This window comes from Acomys minous (assembly GCF_964271855.1).
Source record: "Acomys minous genome assembly, chromosome: 2".
Lineage (NCBI taxonomy): Eukaryota > Metazoa > Chordata > Mammalia > Rodentia > Muridae > Acomys > Acomys minous.
Genome location: NC_140484.1, coordinates 37,055,876 through 37,077,254, shown reverse-complemented (window position 1 = coordinate 37,077,254; position 21,379 = coordinate 37,055,876). Strand labels below are relative to the sequence as shown.

Genomic DNA, 21,379 nt, shown 5'->3' with positions numbered 1-21,379 from the left:
GCAGGTATGGTGGCACATGCCCTTAATGCCAGAACTCAGCAGGCAAAAGTAGGCAGGTCTGTGCTAGTTTGAGGCCAGTCTAGTCTATAACAGTGAGTTCCAGGATAGTGAGAGCAGGAGCAAGAGCAGGGACGAGATGTCCCAAAAAAACAAAAATACACTAGCAATTAAATTTTAGTTTGGATGACGTTTAAGTGACACAAAAACTACAAAATGTGTTCTACATAACTAGATTTTGCAATCAGTCAGTACACAGCTACACAGGCATGGTTTGGCAGTGGGCTGTGTACACGGTCAACACCCAGTGTTGTGTTATAAAATCCCAACCCAGTCCATCAACAGCTGGCAACATCTTGGACCGACCTGCTCTGTCAGCTCTTACTGTTGATCCTGTAAAGAACAATCTTAGCGGCTACTCAGATTTTAGGCTCCACATTTTCCTCTTCGCTAAGTAGAAACACTGGCTTGTAATTATTTAGTCTTCTGCTTTCCTAGTGTAGAGAGGCCCACCCAGAGCAAGGCTCAAAAGAAATTCTAAGCAATTTTCTATATTTAGAAAGTTGGATTGCTAGTTTTTGTCTTCTTTTGTGAAATGCAATCAAAGGCATGGAAAGAAAAGCATTTACATCCTAAATATATAAACCAAACAGCTCATCTCAGGTTCAGAGTAAGAGACTTTAATGACAGCTATTAAAGCTACTATCAGGTAGAGAAAACCATGGCAGACAGAGAGGCATACTGTAAAGTTAAATTTCTTCTCCAACCCAGTCCTGGTGTGTTTTGCATATTAACATTAATATTTATGGATTTACTCTCTTTTTGTCTGAAAGTTATATTCAGCAATATTTTCATTTAGATGATGCACAGACAAGCCAGTAGGTGAAAAGGACATCTCCCTCGGCTCACCGCACAGCACAATGTGCATTAGTGCTTACGTATAGCTTTATTTGGTCTCATGTCTACTTTACAGTTGCATTATTGAAACCTGTATGATATTTACATGGTGATGCTGCTTGGTGCATTCCGCATGGTCAGTGTGGTTTCTGAGCCCTTACTTAGAGTCAGACAGTCTCTTGGAATCTACAAACTGAGTAACACACTATTCTGACCTCCTGTCAGGAGGCACATCTTACGTGCTGTTACGCATAACCAGCAGATGTGGCAGGGAAATGTGGAGCTTTCAAGGACTCAAAAGCTGCTATATGTGCAAGGAAATGCATCCAGCTTAATGTCCATAGAAGGGATGGCACTGAGAATGTGTGCTTCCTGGGAAATGGGAACACTGATAAGTCTAAGGTCTTAGAAAATGTATCTTGAGTCCTGTATAGAAATGATTGCTTAAGAAGGAAGCTAAAGGATTAGAAATTGTATACTCTTTAAATGCTTTCTTAAAGTCAAGATCGGGTTCCCAAATGCTGTAATCTGAATTTCCTTGCTTTTAATTATGAGATAATCGTTAACAGAAGGTGGAAACAAATATAATGATGAATATTAAAGGTGCACTTACACATTTTAGCATAAATTTGCCATTGAGTAAGACAGCACTACTAGTAGGCTTTTCACTGTATGTGATATGAATAGGAAGAAGAAATCAAGGTTAACAAAATCATAGGTAAATGACTATCAAAATGACCCTAATTTCTTCACAGACTGTAGAATAGATTAGCTTTTGTGCTTTTTGTTCCAAGGATTCAAGATGCTAATAACTCACTAGGCTTACAAGAAAAGCATCCTCTAATTGTACTTATTCTTTATAGAACTAGATATTCTCTGTTATCTCATATCAATTAAATAAATTCATTGTTTGAGTTTATATTGACTCTAACAAATATATCTGCATTATAGCCACTCTTATGAATTCTCTTTTGAATTGTGGGGGTTTTATAGAAATATGTCAAAATCTTATATCTAACACATTCCCCCAAGGTTAAAGGCACTCATTAATTTCCTGAAGAATGCTAGAAAGGTCACTGTCCTTAAAAGATAAGGTTAATACCTCTTTCTTTGCCTCTAGGTGTCATTCGTCATGTTGGAGATGCCTTGAAGGACCATGCATCTAAGTCTCGAGGGAAGATATGTACCATAGGTATCGCCCCCTGGGGAATTGTGGAAAACCAAGAGGACCTGATTGGAAGAGATGTAAGTCCTGAGGAGTGCTCTAGTAGGTGACTTCTCCTAGCATCTGTAATGTGTACAGGATGATGCTTTTGAGTCTGTCCCTCAAAGTCAAACTAGTATTATGAATGGTTTACTAAATGATTACTTGGTTTCCAAACTCTATGTAGATAAACTCCCTGTCAATTCTCGCAACTGGGGTGTTGGCAGTATCCTAGACTGAATGTGACCTACATGCCCTAGAGGCTTATGAAAGGATAAGGAGCCTCATCGGGCATTTAATCTTTGAGCCCAAAAGATGGGTAGACTCTGGACAGTGCAGTGAATAGTGGCCAAGACTAATTCTGAGAAATAAACAACCAAGGGAGTGAATAAACTCAATAATACCTGCAAGACACTGATGAAATACATTGAAGAAGACTTTAAAAAAATAGGTGTTTCTTGTGATGTGGATTGAAATTATTAATAGTCTTTAAATGTCCTTACACTCAATGTAATCTCTATTAAAATGTTAATGACATTCTTCAGAGAGATAGAAATAATGATGCTAAAGTCCATACAGAACCGCAGGACCTCAGGCAGTAAAAACAATCCTCAGGAGATAAAATCTGGAAATGCCACGGTATCTGATTTCAAGATCTACTGTGGAGCATCAGTGTCCTAGATAGCATGGCATTGGCATAGAAAGAGACAAGTGGCCCAACAGAACTGAACAGAGATGCCATGTATCTACATGTAACCAACCAAAGATGCTCATTTGTAGAAATGGTGCTGAGAAGACTGCATGTCCCCAAAGGATTCAAAATGGACCCTTAATGAGATAGAACCAGATAAAGGGAACCTAGGGAGAGACTGGGAGTGGTAGAGGGACAGGAAACTGTAATCAGAATATATTATATGAGAAAAGAATCTATTTTTGACAAAAGAGGGAAATCATCATTGAAATGGAAGAGAGAGGTAGATCAAAGACATGAATGTGAGATCTGAAGCCACAAGCATTTGAAAAAGAGAAAGCACTTCAAGGCGCCAATAAGGGCAGTGGTTTTCTGCAGAGGACCTGTAATTGCAGGAAACAAAAGCAAAACTTTTCTAGTTGGGATGAAATCAAACTTATATCTCCACAGGAAAGAAGCAAGAGGATGAAGAGGCAACCTATATAATAAGAGAAAATATTTGCCATTATGTGTCCGACAAAAGAGTAATAGCTACAATACATAGAAGCTTAAAGGGGCACATAAACACATCTAACTTTAAAATGGAAAAGTAATCCATTGACAAATTGAAACACTGAACAGCATTAGCCACCAGGAAAATGTAAATCCCAGCTATAATGAAAATGAGTATTATGAAATAAATAACAAATTCTGAAAAAAATATGCAGAAGTGAAACTCATATACTGGTGATGTTAAAGTAATTTATTCCAGCCATTATATAGAACCATATAGAAGTTCCTCAATACCAAAGGCTCCAGCTATCCCACTTGTAGGTATATATCCAGAGAAAAGGGACACTATCCACAACATAGAGGGAATTAGCCTGGATGCCCAGCAACAGATGATTGAATAAAAATTATATATATTATAATAATTTATACAAAGCAGGGAATTGAAACAGCTACTGAGACTCACAGCCAAACTTCTGGGTGGAGTAAGGGAGTCTTATGGAAGACTGGGAGGTGAGGAGGGAGGGGGCTTTAATCGGGATGTAAAGTGAACAACAACAACAAATCCCACATTTAAAAAGAATATATTATAAACTCTTTACATATACAGATAAATATATTATATATAATCTTTCCTATATAATATGTATTATATATATATATATTACCTGGCCATAAAGAAAAAGATCCTGTCATTTACAGTAAAATGGAATTGGTGACATTAGGTAAAATAAGCAAGACATGAGGAAATAAGCATACCATGGTCTCTCTCATATGTAGAAGCTTTCAAAATGTGGATATAAGAATGTTCACGAGAGTCAGGAAGAGTGAATGTTTGGAAAGGAGGAGTTGAATTTGATCAGTCTATGCTATAAACACATACAGAACTTCATGTGAACCCACTAGTATGTATAAGCCACTCACATGAGCCAACTGTATTTTTAAAAGATAAATAGTTAAAGTTTCTTTCTTCAATGGAAATTAAAATGGCAGATTACACAGCACACTGAAAAAATAAGTGTAGTCTAGTTTTTTCAATAAATTTGTGACTGGGGCTTATTGAATTTTGATTGCTCTGCTGCTTTATTCTCTCTCCCAAAGCTGATGAGCTGGAGTATGCATGGGATTTACTAAGCTCCTTTGTTATAATAGTGTTTGTTTTCAAGTCCTCCACTAGAATCAAAGCAATTGTCTTACTGAAAGATAAGCCCAGGCATGCCAGTCCATGGCTGGTGCAGGAGAATCTCAAATTTGAGAATAGCCTGGGCAGCATGTTTCAGGGGCAGGAGTCTCAGAACTCAATCCAGATCCGCAATCTTAATAAAGGTCTATAATGAAGATGAACTAGGCCTGATGGAACCTAGACTTTATGGGAAAATATAGAAAATGCAATGCTAAACCTTTCTCCACTCCCCACTTTATGACAGTGTCACCTCTAATCATAGTCCAAGTTGTGTGGCTGCAGGGGTCCTTTTCACTGGGACCTTACCTGATTACAGACACTGAGGGTCTCTCCAGGGCCCCTCTTTATCAGGATCTTAGTCCAAGTAGACTCCATACTTGAGGGTTGAACCCTCATGACATACTTAGCTCCTCAAGACCTCACCTCCTAGCACAGTCTTCTTATAGGTTAGGATTTCAATGTTAGAACTGAGATGGGAGGGGACATAAACTTTTAGTTCATGCATCAATGTAAGAGAGCTAGAAAATACAATTTGGTTTAGTTTCTGATTAAAGCGTAACATAACTGTGCATAACATAAACTGTAACTTTGCATGAGAACATGAGGCATTGATAGGACATTTGCACACCTCATGTTGTCATTTCTTCATCTCTAGGTAAATTATAAAAATGGTTTCTCTGCTGCCACTTCTCTAGGAATAGTCATGATGATGCTAATTGTAATTTATTTACAATTTAATTTATTTACAATTTAATTCCATTGCCCCGTAATGGAATCGCTTTGCAGGGGTTAAGGAAATGAACCATGGACTAGAACCCCAAATCCAACTCTTTTCAGAGAACACTCTTGTATATTTATCATATCAAGGGACCTGAAAAAAATACTCAATGATAGGATGCTTTGTCTATTTACACCTACATATTAAACTTGAAAATATACTCAGCAGATAACTAAAGCTCTTCATTGTCCTGGAAAAAAAAAACTTGACTTACATAGATAATTATAAAATTACCAGCAGTGTGAAGTCAGGAAAGAACTGTTAGCAAATTCTAATTCTCACTTACCACATTTTAAATTTATATTACTTACTTTTAGAAGACAACTTAGCCAGAATTTTAAGAGGTGACTGTCTTTTTTCTCAAATCTTTGCCTCTAGCTAAACCAATTTAGCCAGACACACAACAAATTAAGAATCCATAATCAGAAGCAAAGGTATATTTGCATGCTATCTGAGACAAGGATGTTATCTTTGGCAGATTTTCTGACATATCTAATTTTTAAACTCCTTTATATTCAGTGTTGTACCTCAATAAGTTGCAAGTTTATCACCTGGAGTTTTTGTAGCCTTGGAGAATTTCTTTTAAAAGTGACCTTTTAATGTTCTCTTTGCTTTTTAAGCCAAGAACCACCAAGGTCAGTAATACAACTGATTGCCACATTGGGCGTAGTTAGCAACTCAGCACATTTGTCAGTTATCTCTGGGGCAAGCCAAATATGACTTCATACTGTAAACTCAAAAAAAATAAAATAAAAAAATAAAATCCCAACAGTGGCCCTAACGTGAGGTTTGCTGAACTTCTATGACTGGGTTAGATAAGATATAACCAGAGGATGTAAGAGAAAAAGGTTGGAGGAGAAGAAAGCCACCTACATCTGTCAGTTATACAGGACAGAGCCAATGCTTGCTGGACCTGGACCACACAGATTCTGGGGAAACTGCCAAGGCAGCAGTGAGGGTCATCTCCATCAGAGATGCAGTTTCTGTGAGGGTAATAGTGAGTTAGGACTTGGGCGTGTTCTCTTTGAAGTTCCTTTGAGATATTTCCAGGTAGATGGCAATCAGGCCATTCCAGTGGTCCCTCCACCATGGGAAGGGGGACAATGAGGAAAAGAAGGCTTATGTCCTAATAGTCTCCACAGTTTAATGGCCAAGCAGAGGAAAAATGAGCCAGCAAAGGGAAAAGTATGAATGGTTGAGATACAGAAAACCGAACAGTGAGTTATGAAGGCTGAGAAAAAGTTGTGCCAAATGCTACTGACAGACTCCAGGATGGCGGGGACCTGGAACTGTTAGACATCACTGCAATGCTGATCTAAACCAAAAGATAAGCATATTCCCAGGGGAAAAAGCAGCAAAGAGAAGAAGAGAAGAGCAAGGAGAGATGGGTCATTCATGGGAGTCACACTGTGAGGAATTAGAGCAGCATAGATGGTCCTGATGTTTCAGACAACAGGGAGAGGAGGTGGGCGAGTCTATTGGAGTGGCCATGTGAGAAATTAAAGTAATGTGCAGTATTGGTGCTTCAGGGAATAAGAAAAAATTGATAGGGTAGACCATGGGAATCACACTGTGATAGACTCTTCCTCAAGATAATATGGATTTGAGTTTCATCACATATTGTTGATAGAAAGGGATTTAAGGAATGATAATTCTGAAAAAAAATTATCCTAGAAAGGTGATGAGGTGGTAAAGAGTCCAAAGCTTAGGGGAAGAAAAAAATAAAAATAAAGCCACCTGTACACACGAACGTGCAGAAGAGGGGAAGAATCTACACTCAGCAGGTTGTGTCAAGATGTTAAAAGGGCTTTAACATGGAAGTTTATCATTATCAGTTACTATACTTACAGCTTTGTACTGCTTACTACAAACCACCAGATTTCTAGGGACTTGCATAAAAACTATTTAATTCTCCACAGGGTGCTCAGAAACAATTATCACTCATTATGGCGATTTTATTGATGGTAAACCTAATCGCTATGAGATTAAGTCAACTTAATAATGAAATCAATAAAAATTGGTCAGTGGTTAGAGCACTGGATGCTCTTCCAGAGGACAAGGGTTTCAATCCTAGCACCCACACAGCACCTCACAACTGTCTACAACTCCAGACTCTGGGGATCTGCTGCCCTCTTCTAGCCCCCAAGGCACTGTACACACATGGTATACAAACATATAGGCAAAAATCTCATACACATAAAATGGAAATAACATAATCTCAAAACTTCTTTCAAAAAGAGAGACTAAGCCAACTTTCTAGGTGTCCCATGACCAGTGAAGGATGTGGCTGGGATTTCAACCAGTGCCATCAATTCTGTCTCCTTACCTGTCCAGCAATATTGTGTTTCTATCATAACAGCTATTACTGATTTGAGTACATGGTTCTCCAAGGGTTGTGAGAGTACAGTGTTATGGTGGGGTTCTGTACCATAATCCCATCATGAGTGGTGAATAGTATAAGTTGAAATGCACTTAATATCCCTATCCCCATAGACATCATAGTTTAGGCCAGTGAACTCTGCTTTACTGGCTTCACACTGCTAAGGATACTGACATTGACCTACAGTTGAGCCTGTGTTGACGTCAAATGCTGAATAGTTCATATAATCCTGGCCACAGTGCACTGTAGAGTACTAAGCCAATCACTTACCTTTCTAATCGTATGCATGCCTGATGCTATGGTTTTCTGCCACTACAAAGCATCACAATAGAAAATCACTAACCCAGATAAAAGAGAAAACTTAGTAGTTTCTGCTGAAAGTGTATTCTTTTTTGTACCACCATGAAGTTGAAAATTTTCAAGTTGAACCACCGCATATGGGGTATTTTATCTTAATAAGGTGATTTTAATACTAGCCTCAATTTATATATGGTGACACAGAAAATATATAATGAGTAGGGCACCCTAATGAGCTAGCAAGAAAAGGAATCAGATCATCTGCCAAAAGGGAATAGATTCCAGTGAGAGTATGGAGAGACTGCAGGATGTCCGTCACCACCCAATGGAACACACATCAAAACTGATCCAAAGCATAGGACAGGAATTCCAGGCAACACTGAGGACTCATGCCTGGAGGCAGGGGTACCAACAGCCATGGACTTATAACCCCAGTCCAGAGAAGAAGATATATTTAAAGAAAGGCAACAATAATACAAGGTCATTTTACCTATGAATGCATAAAAATGACCTGAAAACTTAATGGCTTAAGTAGCAAGGGCTGCTTTCTCTGTTACTGAGGGGGTGGGGTGGGGTGGGAGGAGTTTGGGAATGGCTGACCTGGAAAGTTCTGGCTACAGGTCTCTTGATGTGATGGCCACACGGCAGCTGGGCAGCACAGTGGTCTGAGTCTGCCATGCCTTCTTCACAGCTCACTTGCTAGGCTGTTGCTATTTTTCATTCCTGGTCACATGGACCTCTTCATGGAGCTGTGAGACCATCTTTCCCAACAGCAAACCAGCTTCTTCCACAGTAAATGATCTGACAGAAGGAAAGCTAAGGGGAATTCCTTTTATGGTTAGACACTATCAGTTTTCCCTTGATCCCTCAGAAGTGAGCCATTGCACCCAACTTAGACTAAGAGAAGGGTTTCAAAGACCTTCAGAGTGCTGTTTAAATCCACCCCTATTGGGGCTGTGGTGACTGCCGGAGAAGTGAACCCCTTTTCAGAGCCTTTTCCCCACTGCTAGTAGTTGGTTGCCCTCAGGATGGGCCAAAGGGAGGTGAATCCATGAAATGAGGGCCACAGAACTCTCTGTGTGACACATACTGAGGGACACACTTTCAAAGAGTTGCAGAAAGATGAAATTGATGCACCCGTGGCTTTCTGTGTGGATCCCACAGCTCAGGGATCTGAGTGCTCTTTGAAAGTGGGACCTTGGGATGACTAGCTCCTTGTGTGGACTACAGAGCCAAGGGGTAGCACCTGGGATTCAGGGTCACTTGCTTTATACCTAAACTTAACCACTGCACTGACTGAACATGAAATGTTCAACCACTGCCCACTCACTGGCTGATGCCTTTCTGATTGTGAAGGGAATGCAAAGCCTTTCTTTTTCTCATCTCAGTCTCTTGGTCCCCATGCTCCTTTATCTCTGACACAAAGGTTGCTTCCCACTTCACAGGAGTAGCCCATTTCCCCAGCAGACACGGATATGCCAGATCCTTAGAGAATAGAGAGTCTCGGACACACCTTTTGTTCTCTCTCTCCAAAATGGAACCCCATCTGGCTCCCTGCTAATGTCTTTCTTGACCTCCATATAACCCTTCCAGATGACTGCTGGAAGCAATGTGCTCAGCTGTCTGAAGGATCCCAAAGCCAGATGAGGCATTTAACAAAATCACCCAACACCAAAGCCAGCCAGCGTCCTCTATAAATTTAAAATGAGATCTTTCTCTGTTTTCCTCCCTAATATGCAGTGACTTATGAAGAAACTTCAAATCTACACATGGCCAGTAGAACACATTTGGCCAAGACACCTCACATCTCAGAGCCTCACCGTTCCCTGCATAAAATAAGCACAAAACATTAGTCTATGTGGGATCTTGTCCTCGCCGTGTGCATCATGCTACATGTGCTCAATGAATGTTCATGTTCTTCTGGTCTAAATTAAACTATGTTTCTATTGGGAGAAGAAGATGAGCTTTCAAGTCACATGTCCCCTACTCTGCTGCATGCTTGGGGGCATGTTGATACACAAGCCACTATGGACTTGGAACTGCAGAGGGCCTCTGATTGATGGCATAGAAACCTGATTTAGGCCAATTCAATTCTATTAGGAAAAGGAATCTCAGGTGACCAAATTGCTGTTGCACTGTTCAAAGCACTAGAAGAGGGAAAAGATTGTTAATGCATGAGAGAAGGTGTGACTTTACTTTTGTAGCCAACACTCATTTTAGGCAATTGTTCTGACTGACTTGGTTTAGGAAGTGTGCTTTTAACACAGCGTGTGCAGACTCAGGTTAGAGGCAGGAAGCTTCCTGGAAAAGTCCTGGACTTTACGGATAAGAAGATTTTGCGTATCTTGAACATTTATTGGGAGACATTATCTTTCCATATAATCACGCATGTCCTCAGGCCAGCATAGTGCCATCATGGGCTGCCTTTCATCAAGAAACTTATGAATTAATGAGAAGTGAACTCAAGTATCTACCCAAGGTTACAAGACAGGAGCTATAGGATCTAAACTAGAGTCTCTATATGCTGATTTCCTGTAAGTACTCCTAAATGAGACCATGTCTGAAATACTTAGAAAAGCTTCAGCAGCTTACACCAACCTGTAAATGGCTGACTTAGGCCCATGCACAGATTACCAACACAGCAGTCTACGACCAGCACATAGGATGCTTCCTGCTAGTGCCTTGTATAAACTTTCCTTGCAAAATCCCTACTGCACAGAGGTGCTCTCTTTCAGAGCTAAGGTATATAGTGACATGGTCCAGTATTCTATCAAACACTCAGTGCAATATTAAATGGTATGTGATGGGTTAACGAGCAGATATGTTCTCACTTACACTTGAAGGACAAGAAGAAAACTTGATTACTTATATATACTGTAGCACTTATATATACTGTAGCCAGTGATGGCCACAAAGCAGAAAGGCTGTAAGTCCACTTCTAAGTAAATGTACTTAGCCATCATGAAAACTGACCAAAGGCCTTTCAGACACTATTCAACATTATTCTGTCCAGGTTATGATCTCAAGAATGAAACCCAGAAAATGACTTGAGTGTCTGCCTTCTCAGTTCTTCCAAGGAGGAGTATGTGACCTCTACTCTCCTGTTTTTTTAGAAGAGAAAGTGTAACACCTTACCCCATGGAGGCCATGGGGTTTTATGACTTAATGCACTCCCAAAGTCCCTACTTCAAAGCATGGACGGCCAAGTAATGTACCATGAGAACATTACCTTCATAATCACCAACACACACTTCCAAAGACAGCCATGCCCCGCTTGTTGAGTTCTTAGCAATAAAAATGGCTGTGCTGCCTCCAAAACCTGCTGGAAGGAGAAGTTCATTTGTATTCCTGTAATTTAATAAGAGGTATTTGTTCAATTTGGAAAATACACAAGAAATCTTTGTATATATGCAGACTGTAATTCAAATAGAAAACCACTGCAGACGTATTTGTAAAGAAGAATATTAAGTGGACTTTGTAGGCAAGTTAGACCAAATTTGTTTCTCTGAAGGGTGGAAATTACTTCCAAAGTTTCAGTTAATCAGCAAATAGTTCCAAGCCATCATCTTTAGATGCCTGGAGGAATATGACAAATCAAACATATTTTGTATATTTTGCCAACAAATGGTTGAATTTTCCCCCTCTCTTTACATTGATCTAAGTATTTATGTAAAACAAAAGTGAGTGATTTATCTTATATTGTGTTTTAGTGGCTGGTTTACAACTTGAACCATATAGCTGGTAAGACAGGGTAGTGCTGGATGAGAAATGAATATTCTAGAATACTTGCTAGGAGGAGCTGGGCACAGTGCCTAGTACTTTGCACACATAATCAAAACCAGTTCCCCAGAGGTCAGTAGTTTCATCATTTCCTTTTTACAAATTAAGAGACTCGAGCTCCAACAGCGGTAGACAGACCTTCAACACTTAACTTGATTTATGTTGTTGGGGATGTTCCAGGACTCTGTAAAGCTTCCTCCAAAGAGGACAGAAAAACTAGGGAATTCTATTCATCTCTCATATTTATATTAGCAGACAACCCCTCTGCCCAAATATGGCAACCTATAACTTGTTACACATAAGAGAAAAGAAGGGGCATTCGGATAATCAAGAAATCAAAATCTGAGAGTTTTTCCATGGCCAGTTCAGATGTACAGCATCCTGCAAGCACAGCCAAGCTAGATTTCACAAGAGAGGGTTGTCACACATCTAGTGATTGAAGCACCAGTGGGTTTAGGATTCAATACTGGAGAAAAGTGATGTGATAGTCACAGGTAGATAGTGTAATTGCCATCTATTTTTTGATGCGGTACTCAGCTGAGTTCACATTGATTTTCATTTCTTTTTTTTTTTTTTACTCTATTTAAAATTTTTACTCTTACTAATAGTCTTTCAGTAGATTCAGAAACTAAAGTGGGGTGGGGAGGAATAGAGGGAGGGCGACAGACACAGAACCAGCACAAATAAGTAGGGTCCGTTTGTTATATATTGTTTAATCCCCAAAACTCCAGCCTCCACTGCCCATCACAGGGATGCTGTGCCCTACCAGCCCTGTTGGCACCAAGTCCTCAGGACCAGCCACTGAGAATCGGCACAGTAGCCAAAGCATTGTCCTCTACCCACTGCGCGGTGCAGAGGCACTTTCAGAACAGGAGAAAGTCTTTTTTGCTGAGAAAAGCATGAATATGTATTAGTGTACACTCCCCGATAGGATGAATGTTTTAGATCAACTATGAGTGGCACCAAATGGGAACTTCAACCACAAGCCACCCACTCTTCCTGTGCTAGGGAGTGCAGGACGGATTTTTGCAATACAGGCCCCTCCATTCTGGAAGAATCCCATTCAATCTCTGGACAAGGCAGCAATTGACCACTGCTCATGAGGTTATTAGAGGCAATAATCAAGGTTTTCAGGTTTCAAGGTCAACATGGAGCAGTTAATATGAAACTCTTCATTAGCATTATATTAATGCCATATATAAAAGCTAGAACACAAATAACAGGACTGAAAACCATTTCAAAAGCTCAGACTCATATGCATATTTTAAATTTAAATCAGATCAGTTCGCTAACAGTTCTGAAAAGAAGGGATCCATTGCCTTCTCAGGTTTGAACAAAAGCATGCCTGTCTTGGGTTGGCTTATTCATTCAGTTTATTGAGTACATTTCATCTTCCAGGCACATTGGACTGTGGGTTTTGAATCAGGATCAAGGTCTAAAAAATGACTTACATGAGCTCTTCACTATTGAAAACTGCACTCTCTAAATCACTCTGCAATGCCTATAACACACAACTCAATCTTACTCCATGATTGTATGATGAGCTATTGCACTCTGGAAGAAGCAAGCGCATCTCATCTGTGTAATTAATGGATGCACCATATGAAGGCACAGAAATAGGAGCCCAGTAGCATCTATTTCTGTCTTGTCAATTTTGGTGATTTCGTGCAGGAGTAGCCATGCTGAGGCTGTGCGACAGTGAAGCCACTGAATGGCCTCTCTCCATCATCTCCACTTGAAACTCCAACCTAGATATTTTAGCAATAGTTTGGCAATATACCGTGTGTCTGATTCAGTCTGAGCAGTATGGGAAAAAATAAGCTCTGAGTTTTGAATCAGGCTTCGATGCAAGTTCTGATTATTTGCTAAACTTTTGGATAACTCACCTACCCACTTCTTTACTTTACCATCTACAAAATAAACATAGCGTGTGATGTAGGGTTATAACATGGAATGAAGATGCTATATAAAAATCAACTAGCCTGTAATAGATACAGCTTTTGATAGAAAAAAGACAGTATTGAAGTTGCTCTATTTTACAGAATGTGAATCATCACGAAATTAAAGTAAAAATAGGAGAGAGAGAGAGAGAGAGAGAGAGAGAGAGAGAGAGAGAGAGAGAACACAACAGAGATGACAATTTTGGGCCTGATTCATTTTCATTACATGAGACTGTTATTTTATATTCAAGCTATTTTATAATAAGGAGTCTATTCGGGATGGTATTGATTTTAAATAACAGAGCTTCAGGTTGCTAAGTGAGGTTGAACAACAACAACAAAAAACCCTACCCTTTCCCTAGCTCTTGGAACTGACCCCCCTTCTTCAGAAGAATGACTTCTGCAGTCCCTAGTCAACCATGGATGCGACAGAAGGAAAGAAAGAAATCCCTTAGTCAAACTTAAAAAATTATGTTTGTCTCAGTAATAAAATATTAAGTTTGATTCAGACATTCATCAGTCATAGCTATTTAGCATGTACAATGAAGGCATAAGCTGCAGATTTGGGTTGTTTTTTTTTTTTTTAAATGCTTCTTTAAGCATAGTCTTGCTTTGAATTGGATTTTACCATTAATCTTGCTTCTACTCAAAGTAAAACTCCAGGAAGAGGGTGTCCACTGCACTTCACTGTACCTTCTTTCAAGCTGTCTCATCCTCTGCCTCACATCTTGTTTTCTCCTCTCTGACTTGGCTTCCTCTTGCTGCCTGTAGGTAGTCCGGCCGTACCAGACCATGTCCAACCCCATGAGCAAGCTCACCGTTCTCAACAGCATGCATTCCCACTTCATTCTGGCTGACAATGGGACCACAGGAAAATATGGAGCCGAGGTGAAACTCCGCAGACAACTGGAAAAGCACATTTCACTCCAGAAGATAAACACAAGTAAGTAAGCCTTTGACTAGCTTGCCTCCTGGAAAATAATGCTAAATGACTACACGTGTCCTGTGCAGCAATGATAAGAAAACTCAAGAAAGCTGTGGGCACCAGCCATCTTTCCTTCTGGGCCAGTGAGTAGAGCGAGAGGAAATGATCCAGGGGAACCCAAGTGGAAGCGCGGGAACACTAACACAATTAATGGGCTCAAGCTCGTTTCTTCACACATACAAAATTCAGCCCCATGTGTGGTTTAGGAATGCAAATAAGCTTTCTCTCAAACTTTTCCTGCTTCCTTTCACTGTACCCCAGAGAAGTAAGGCACCCCAGAGAAATGGCTGCTATTTATTAAGCCTCTTTTTTGCATCTAAAAAAAGCAAAACAAATCAGGCTTTGATCTTAGCACAGAGGGGTCTCAAAGGAGTTGAATGTTTTCTAAACTAAAGCATCCCAGGCAGGCAGCTTGCTCAAACTCTTATCATTGTGTGTGTGTGTGTGTGTGTGTGTGTGTGTGTGTGTGTGTGTGTGTGTATGTATGTATGTATGTATGGTCTCCAGCTATGTGTGCATTTTGATGTATGAGTACTTACGTGTGCCATGTGCTACCTATCTGATGCCTATAATCACTTCTCTAAAGGACTCCTGAGCTCTGTACTGAAGTTGTCATATAAACATCTGTCTGTAAAAAGAAAAGATGCTCCTCTCATCATCTACAAAGTGTCCTCTCAGAATAGATTTGTTTTCACAGTGACATGTGAGGCTTTAGTGACTTGCAAGTTCAGGCTGTAAATGTGTATATATATTTATACATATATACATGCATATATACATACACATATATGCATCTTCATCTATATATAACAGAATCTTGCATATAACATTAAAATTCCAAAGTCTGTACTTTCAGTAAAAACTAGATTCTTTCAAAAACTCAGCACCATGTGGTTCGACTTTTCCAAATCTCACCTCTCTGCTCTGTCTTTGGCCCAAATGGATCTTCCTGACCTCAGCCACCTTCTTCATAGAGCTAGGCTGTCAGGCCCTTCTGGCCTCAATTTCCACTTCCTATTTTTCCCTCACTAGTTGTCCCTATGGCTGCTGATTTAGCCAGGCTTCATACTTTCATCCTATTCTGAATGAAATCTGGAATAATAAATTTGGCTCAAGTCTGAAATTAAAAAAAAATATGTTAGGAAACTCTTTTCTTGAATCTTTACAGCTGTTGCCCAAGAGGAGCATTGGAAGGAAAGGCAAAGTAAAACTACCACCTCCTCACCCCCCCCAAAAACTGATAGAGAAATCTGGCAGAAAGAAAAAATTATCAGGTGGTAAGCTTTGCTGAAAATACTAGCTCTTCCCTTTGTGTCAGTATTTGAGAGAACGAATAGGAGATGTTACATAATTAGCATTATTTTAAGTTATTTTAGGATATAGCATTGCTTTTTCCCCCCTTACTGTTGGGTTAAACATGAGAGTTTAATAAGAAGAAATGAATTAGAAACTGAAAGACAGGAGAGCAAGGACATAAGAAATAATTCAAGGTCAAGTTTAGTACAGGACAATGAGAAATGCTCTCTAGAACAGCAAAGCCCATCACCACACAGGCCCCGGTGTCTCCTGAACCAGCTATTCAGTAATTTATAAAGCAGAGCTAGATGTGTGGTTGGATGAGGGTAGGTACCCAGATGAGGCTATGCAAGCTGGAGTTAGACCAGCAAAGGCTGTAAGTTGAGCCTCTTATGCTTGACAGCTGCCTGCACTATAGGGTGCCTTTTGTTCCTTCCAGAGAGGACACGTTTGGTATATAATTTATATCCCTTGAAGGATGCCTTACTTCAAAGGGTTTTAAAGTGCTGACTATACAACTGGTCTTCCAGGAAAGGACAGAAGAACAGTGGGGCAGGCAGGAAGGCTCCTGAACAACCACCTCACCATGCCAGGGAGCAGCATGATGAGTGAAGGGCAACCATGACAGATGGTTAGGGACACCAGAGGAGACCCAAAGAGGTAGTCATTGGGGGGGTGATAATGCATCAGGAACCCATCAGATCTTATTTCTGGAGACACTGAACCATAGGCTTACAATCAAAGAAGGCAACAGTTTGGGTTCATACTCACAAGGGGGAACCCAAGCAAACAATGCGGATATAGAGGAGCATCTTGAACCCAAGTACAGAGGGGCTTGTTTTGTTGATGGATTTTTTGAGGCATCATAGAAGCCTACAAGCTCCCACTCTACTAGTATGAGCAGTTGTAGGAAGTGGATTACAGAAGCCCAATAGACCCCAAAAGTCAGGGAAGCTAAGAAGAGAGATGTCTGCAAGCTTCAGTAAATGTCATGAGCTAATTTATGTGCCTCGAAGGATGCCTTTCTACAATGATTTTTAAAGTGCTGACTATACAACTTGCCTTTCCGGAAAGAAAGGAAGGAGCGAGGGGCAGGCGGGAAGGCTCCAGCCTACCGTTCTGGCCTTAAACTCGCTGCGGTTTACCAGGCACTGTCTCTGGATTCTCTTTGTCTATAAAACCTGAGATCAGAAGACACTAGATGAGCGAGCAATTTCTAAGTTATAAGATAGACTTCGCTTCTTACTGTGTTCAGACTTAACAGGACAAGAAAGCAATGAGTTCCTTGGGTTTGAGGGGTGACCCCTGCTCCCTGAGAAATTTCCATTCACTTTGCAGCATGGAAAACTGCCCATGAAATCACAGAAACCTCCAGAGCTGAGCTGGGAAGGGGCACAGAGCAGACCTACCTGGTCATAGCCTGTAGCAGCCTAAGAACACTGACATTTAAGGCAACCACACTCCCTGTTTGAGACAGAAATGCCACTTTCTTATCTGAGCACACCTTTCGCTTTATACCACAATTAGAAATTAGGGATTGGTCCTTTCGACAATTAATTTTTATTCTACAAGTTCATCTTGAAAATCCCATTTATGTTTTCATTTCCTGCTTCAAAAATGGAAATTACAAAGAACTCAGTTGCCTGAGAGTTAGACATTCTGCCATAGCAACCCTGCCCACCAGCTCTTATACCCACGATGTTTCTAGGGAATATCCAGACACACTCAGCACTCTCCTCGCTGAAACACCAGGCCTCATCAATCAGGGGAGACAGGTTCAAGGCAGTAACCTGTTTACTTACACAAATGGCATCAACTTGTGGAGAATATGTCTGTTAAACCTAAAGTGTATCCTGCTCAGGAGACCTATGAGCCCTTTCTCATCAGCAAGCCAATTATTAGTAACATACGCACTGAGCGTCTTTACATTAATGTGCACCCTGACATCTATTATCCCATCCACATCCCTCTCTACCAGTCAGCAGAAAAGCGCACTGTCAGGGATGGTGAGGGCTCTGTTTATAAAACAGAATTCTTTTAGACATGAGAAATTGCCTGCTTTAGAAGCTGCAATTTTTCAAACTGCAAATTTAACCTACTAGAGGTAATGCCAATTACTCCTTTAGTAAATAAATATCCACTGAAGTCTTAGTATATACTTACTATTGATAAGATCTGAAAATCAGAAACAATACCTTGAGCTTAAGCCAAAGACAAAGACGGTAATAGGAAAATACGTGAATTTGCTTTATCTGATAGTAATGATTGCTATTAAGAAAAACAAAGCCAAGGAAGGTATCAGTGGGCACACACATGTATATGATGTCTGGAGGGTCGCTTAGATGGTGAAGTAGGGGCCCGACTGAAAAGAAGGGTGGCTGTGGGAGGAACATTCTCGGTAACATGCAGGGACAGAATCGTGGGGCCTTCGATGAAGACATGAAAAGCTTAGCAAAGATACACACTTAATCACAAGGAATTTCAATCTCAGAAATTAAAGATGATCACCACTGTGTCTTAAAACATTACTCCAAATGACATATAGAGATGAGACCGGGGTGACAGAGAAGATCAAAAGCCAGAGATGCATTTACTAGGGTCTTGCAGTAACACAGAGCAGACACGGTGTTGTTGAGTAAGAAGCTGGAAAGGTAAAGACTGGCCAGATGCAAGATGACCTGCTCCAGAAAGGACCATCTAAGTGTCATCATGATACACTTCAGGACAGAGTTCCAAATGTGCAAAATTAAGAGCATGTTTTGATAGCATGGGCATCACTCTCACTGTCAATAACACATACTAGAGATTATCTGCATTTCTGCACTTACCAATCCAAGGCCACTCCTGCTTCCTCTGTATACATCCCACCTGTTGTATCCTCTGGATAATGACGAAGGAAGTCCAGACAGCGTACAGTTCCACCCAGAACTAGCTCAGCACCAAAGTACTTATACGTTATGTTGGCCACTCATGGGCTAGAACAGAGTGGTAGCATAATAACAAATAGTGATCTACAGATCCTTAAGAATCCACAGTTCTTTCTTTGAAAGAAAATCATTAGGAATGGCAGTAGGTTTGAGGTCACCAAAACAAAGAGGGGGAGGACTCAATCTGGTTTGCTCAGCACACTTCTTACCACATATCTTTAAATGACTGGAAGAGGCATTTGAAAGTCCTACCACAGAAAACTGACTAATGGTGGAACATATGGAAATCCTTACTCCTCTGCTTCGGTTACTTCACAGAATACCTATGTTGGGTGACAATGATATACTCCACAGAGGCAAATACTCTGAGTAAAATTGCACATTTCCTTGTCCATCGCTTTAGCTATTTGGCCACAACTATAGCCATGGACATGCTCAAGATACATTGCATACATGTATACAAAAAGTAAATAGTATTTTAAATATATTATTTTGTTGTTAAAATCTTAAAAGTTGGGCAATCATCTTTTCTGAGGCCAAGTTCTACCCTCAGCTTACCAAAAATCATCTAAAACAATACTGTCATTGCCATTAGTTCTCAGCAACTAAGGTTAGAATATTCCCAGAAGCTCTAACTTTCTTATAAGAGTTTGAAGGAAGGAATATTACTTTGGGGAGAAGAGGAAGTCTTTGCCTATTGCAAGTGCTGTGAAGTCTCACAGGAGGTAAATTCGGGAGGGCAGAATAACACACTCCTCGAACTTCAGTCAGTTCACTGCTTTTCTCCTAGTAACGTTTGTGATTCTGTGAGCCCGGGGTGTTAGTTCACACAGTGGTGATGAAACGAGTGAACACATAAGAGCACTGTGACATGTGCCAGTTCAGACCTTTCGTCCACTTCTGTCTGGTTCCCTTGGTAGAAACCATGGACCATGTTAATGTAGCCTCCCTGCCTTAGGTCCAGTCACCACCCTGGTCTTCTGCCCTGCAGCCTGTCAGAGGCAAGCTGCTCATTAGGATATATTCACCATTGTTTGATCTGGCTCCGCTAATTAGTTCCTACCTCGCCCTTCAGTCATTGAGAAGGTCCAGAGGGAGAAGGGCAGCTAAATATTATATCCTGGCATGTATCATCAAGTGTCTATTAATGCTAATTATTAAGTGGTAATTGATAGAATTTCTTGGTCTCTGCAGTAATAAACATAAGTCTCTAATTTTCCTTGAATAGTTGAAAACCCAGCTGTCATTAGGGCCTGAGTCAACAGTACAAAAGAGACAAGAGAGGTACCTTTGGAGGCTGAACCTACTTCCCTGTGTAAGAGTGATGATCATTAATGTCAGTTAGGTGGATGTGTATTCTGCTGTGTTGGGGCAAGAATGCAACCCAATGCAAACTGACCCAGAATACCCTAAAGCCTTAGATTTTCTTCTGATAATTTACCAAAAGGACATTAAGAAAAAGACCAAACTTGGATTGTCTTTGGGATCCACTTGACTGATGAAGCGATGGTGGCTCCCCACTTTCGATTTTAGCTTTCATCAAATGAATATTTTACTTGGCTTGGAAAATCATTATATTGTGTCCATCAGTCTAGGACATCTTTCTGAAACTAGAATTCCCTTGGTTTTTCCTCTCTGCTTTCACGAGAACTCTCCATCAGGCTAAATCCAATCCTCTCACAGCAGCCCACTGCAGACGCATATGCTTTGAGGTTTAGTTGAGGGCTATGCCACTGAGTGCATTGAGGTTTCCACAGCCAACACTCCTGCCACTTTTGAAGTTGGTTACAAAGATAATTCGATGGTGCTCACCCCAGAATAACAGCTGACATTTAACTATGGCCTTGCCTTACGTGGCTACACAGAGCACTTTTCTCTAAAGCAGCAGATTAAAATGAGTTTGACATTTATTTGCAAGTAAACAAGGAGCGTAAATGAGTGCAGAACTTCTAAAATAATAATCATATGATATCAGAATTTGGAAGCCTTAGGGGGAGGGGATTTTTATAAGCTTCTCGCTGCAACACACCTATTCATTAATGTCTTCGTACTTATTAACACAAACTACAAAAATAAGAATGATAAGATGGTAGGTGTGTCTCTCATGGACAGAACGGCAGCTGTAAGACATCACAGCTTTTTGTGAGGACTAATTCCCCTTCCCACTGAAATGAGTCTTATAAACACACTGGTCCACAAGGTAAGTCAAAGCTTTGTAAAAGGCAGTTGGTTAAAAAGATATTAGAAAAGTTCAGTTGGCTAAAATTAAAATTAAATTGGATTTGCAGTTAGTGTGTGTCTATGAGGTACACATCAAGTTGAAGAAATCCATGACAGTGAGGGTTCTATAATTAGGATAAACACTCGTGACTGTATCATTTACATCCTGATTCCTTTACTACCATATTTGGTGATCACCCTGAAAGATGAATTTGTATAATTCTCAGCCCTAGTGGTAAGCCTCCCTTAATAGACATTTAAAGTGAGAAACAGAATCTGGAGTTATCCCAGTGTCTGGTACTCAATTAATGACAT

General features: G+C 40.4%; 1 protein-coding gene across 20 annotated transcripts in view; it reads left to right on the top strand.

The window, feature by feature from the left end:
* Positions 1–21,379, top strand: part of TRPM3 (transient receptor potential cation channel subfamily M member 3) — an 809,383-nt gene that overhangs the window by 562,282 nt on the left and 225,722 nt on the right. For all 20 annotated transcript variants that reach the window (XR_014773156.1, XM_084750067.1, XM_084750062.1 and 17 more), the window contains exons 5-6: positions 2,015–2,139; positions 14,408–14,579. Coding sequence is in view for 19 of the 20 variants with exons in the window: in XM_084750067.1 (XP_084606193.1) it covers positions 2,015–2,139; positions 14,408–14,579 (297 nt within the window). In the remaining variant the exon portion in view is untranslated. The remainder of the gene's footprint in view (positions 1–2,014; positions 2,140–14,407; positions 14,580–21,379) is intronic.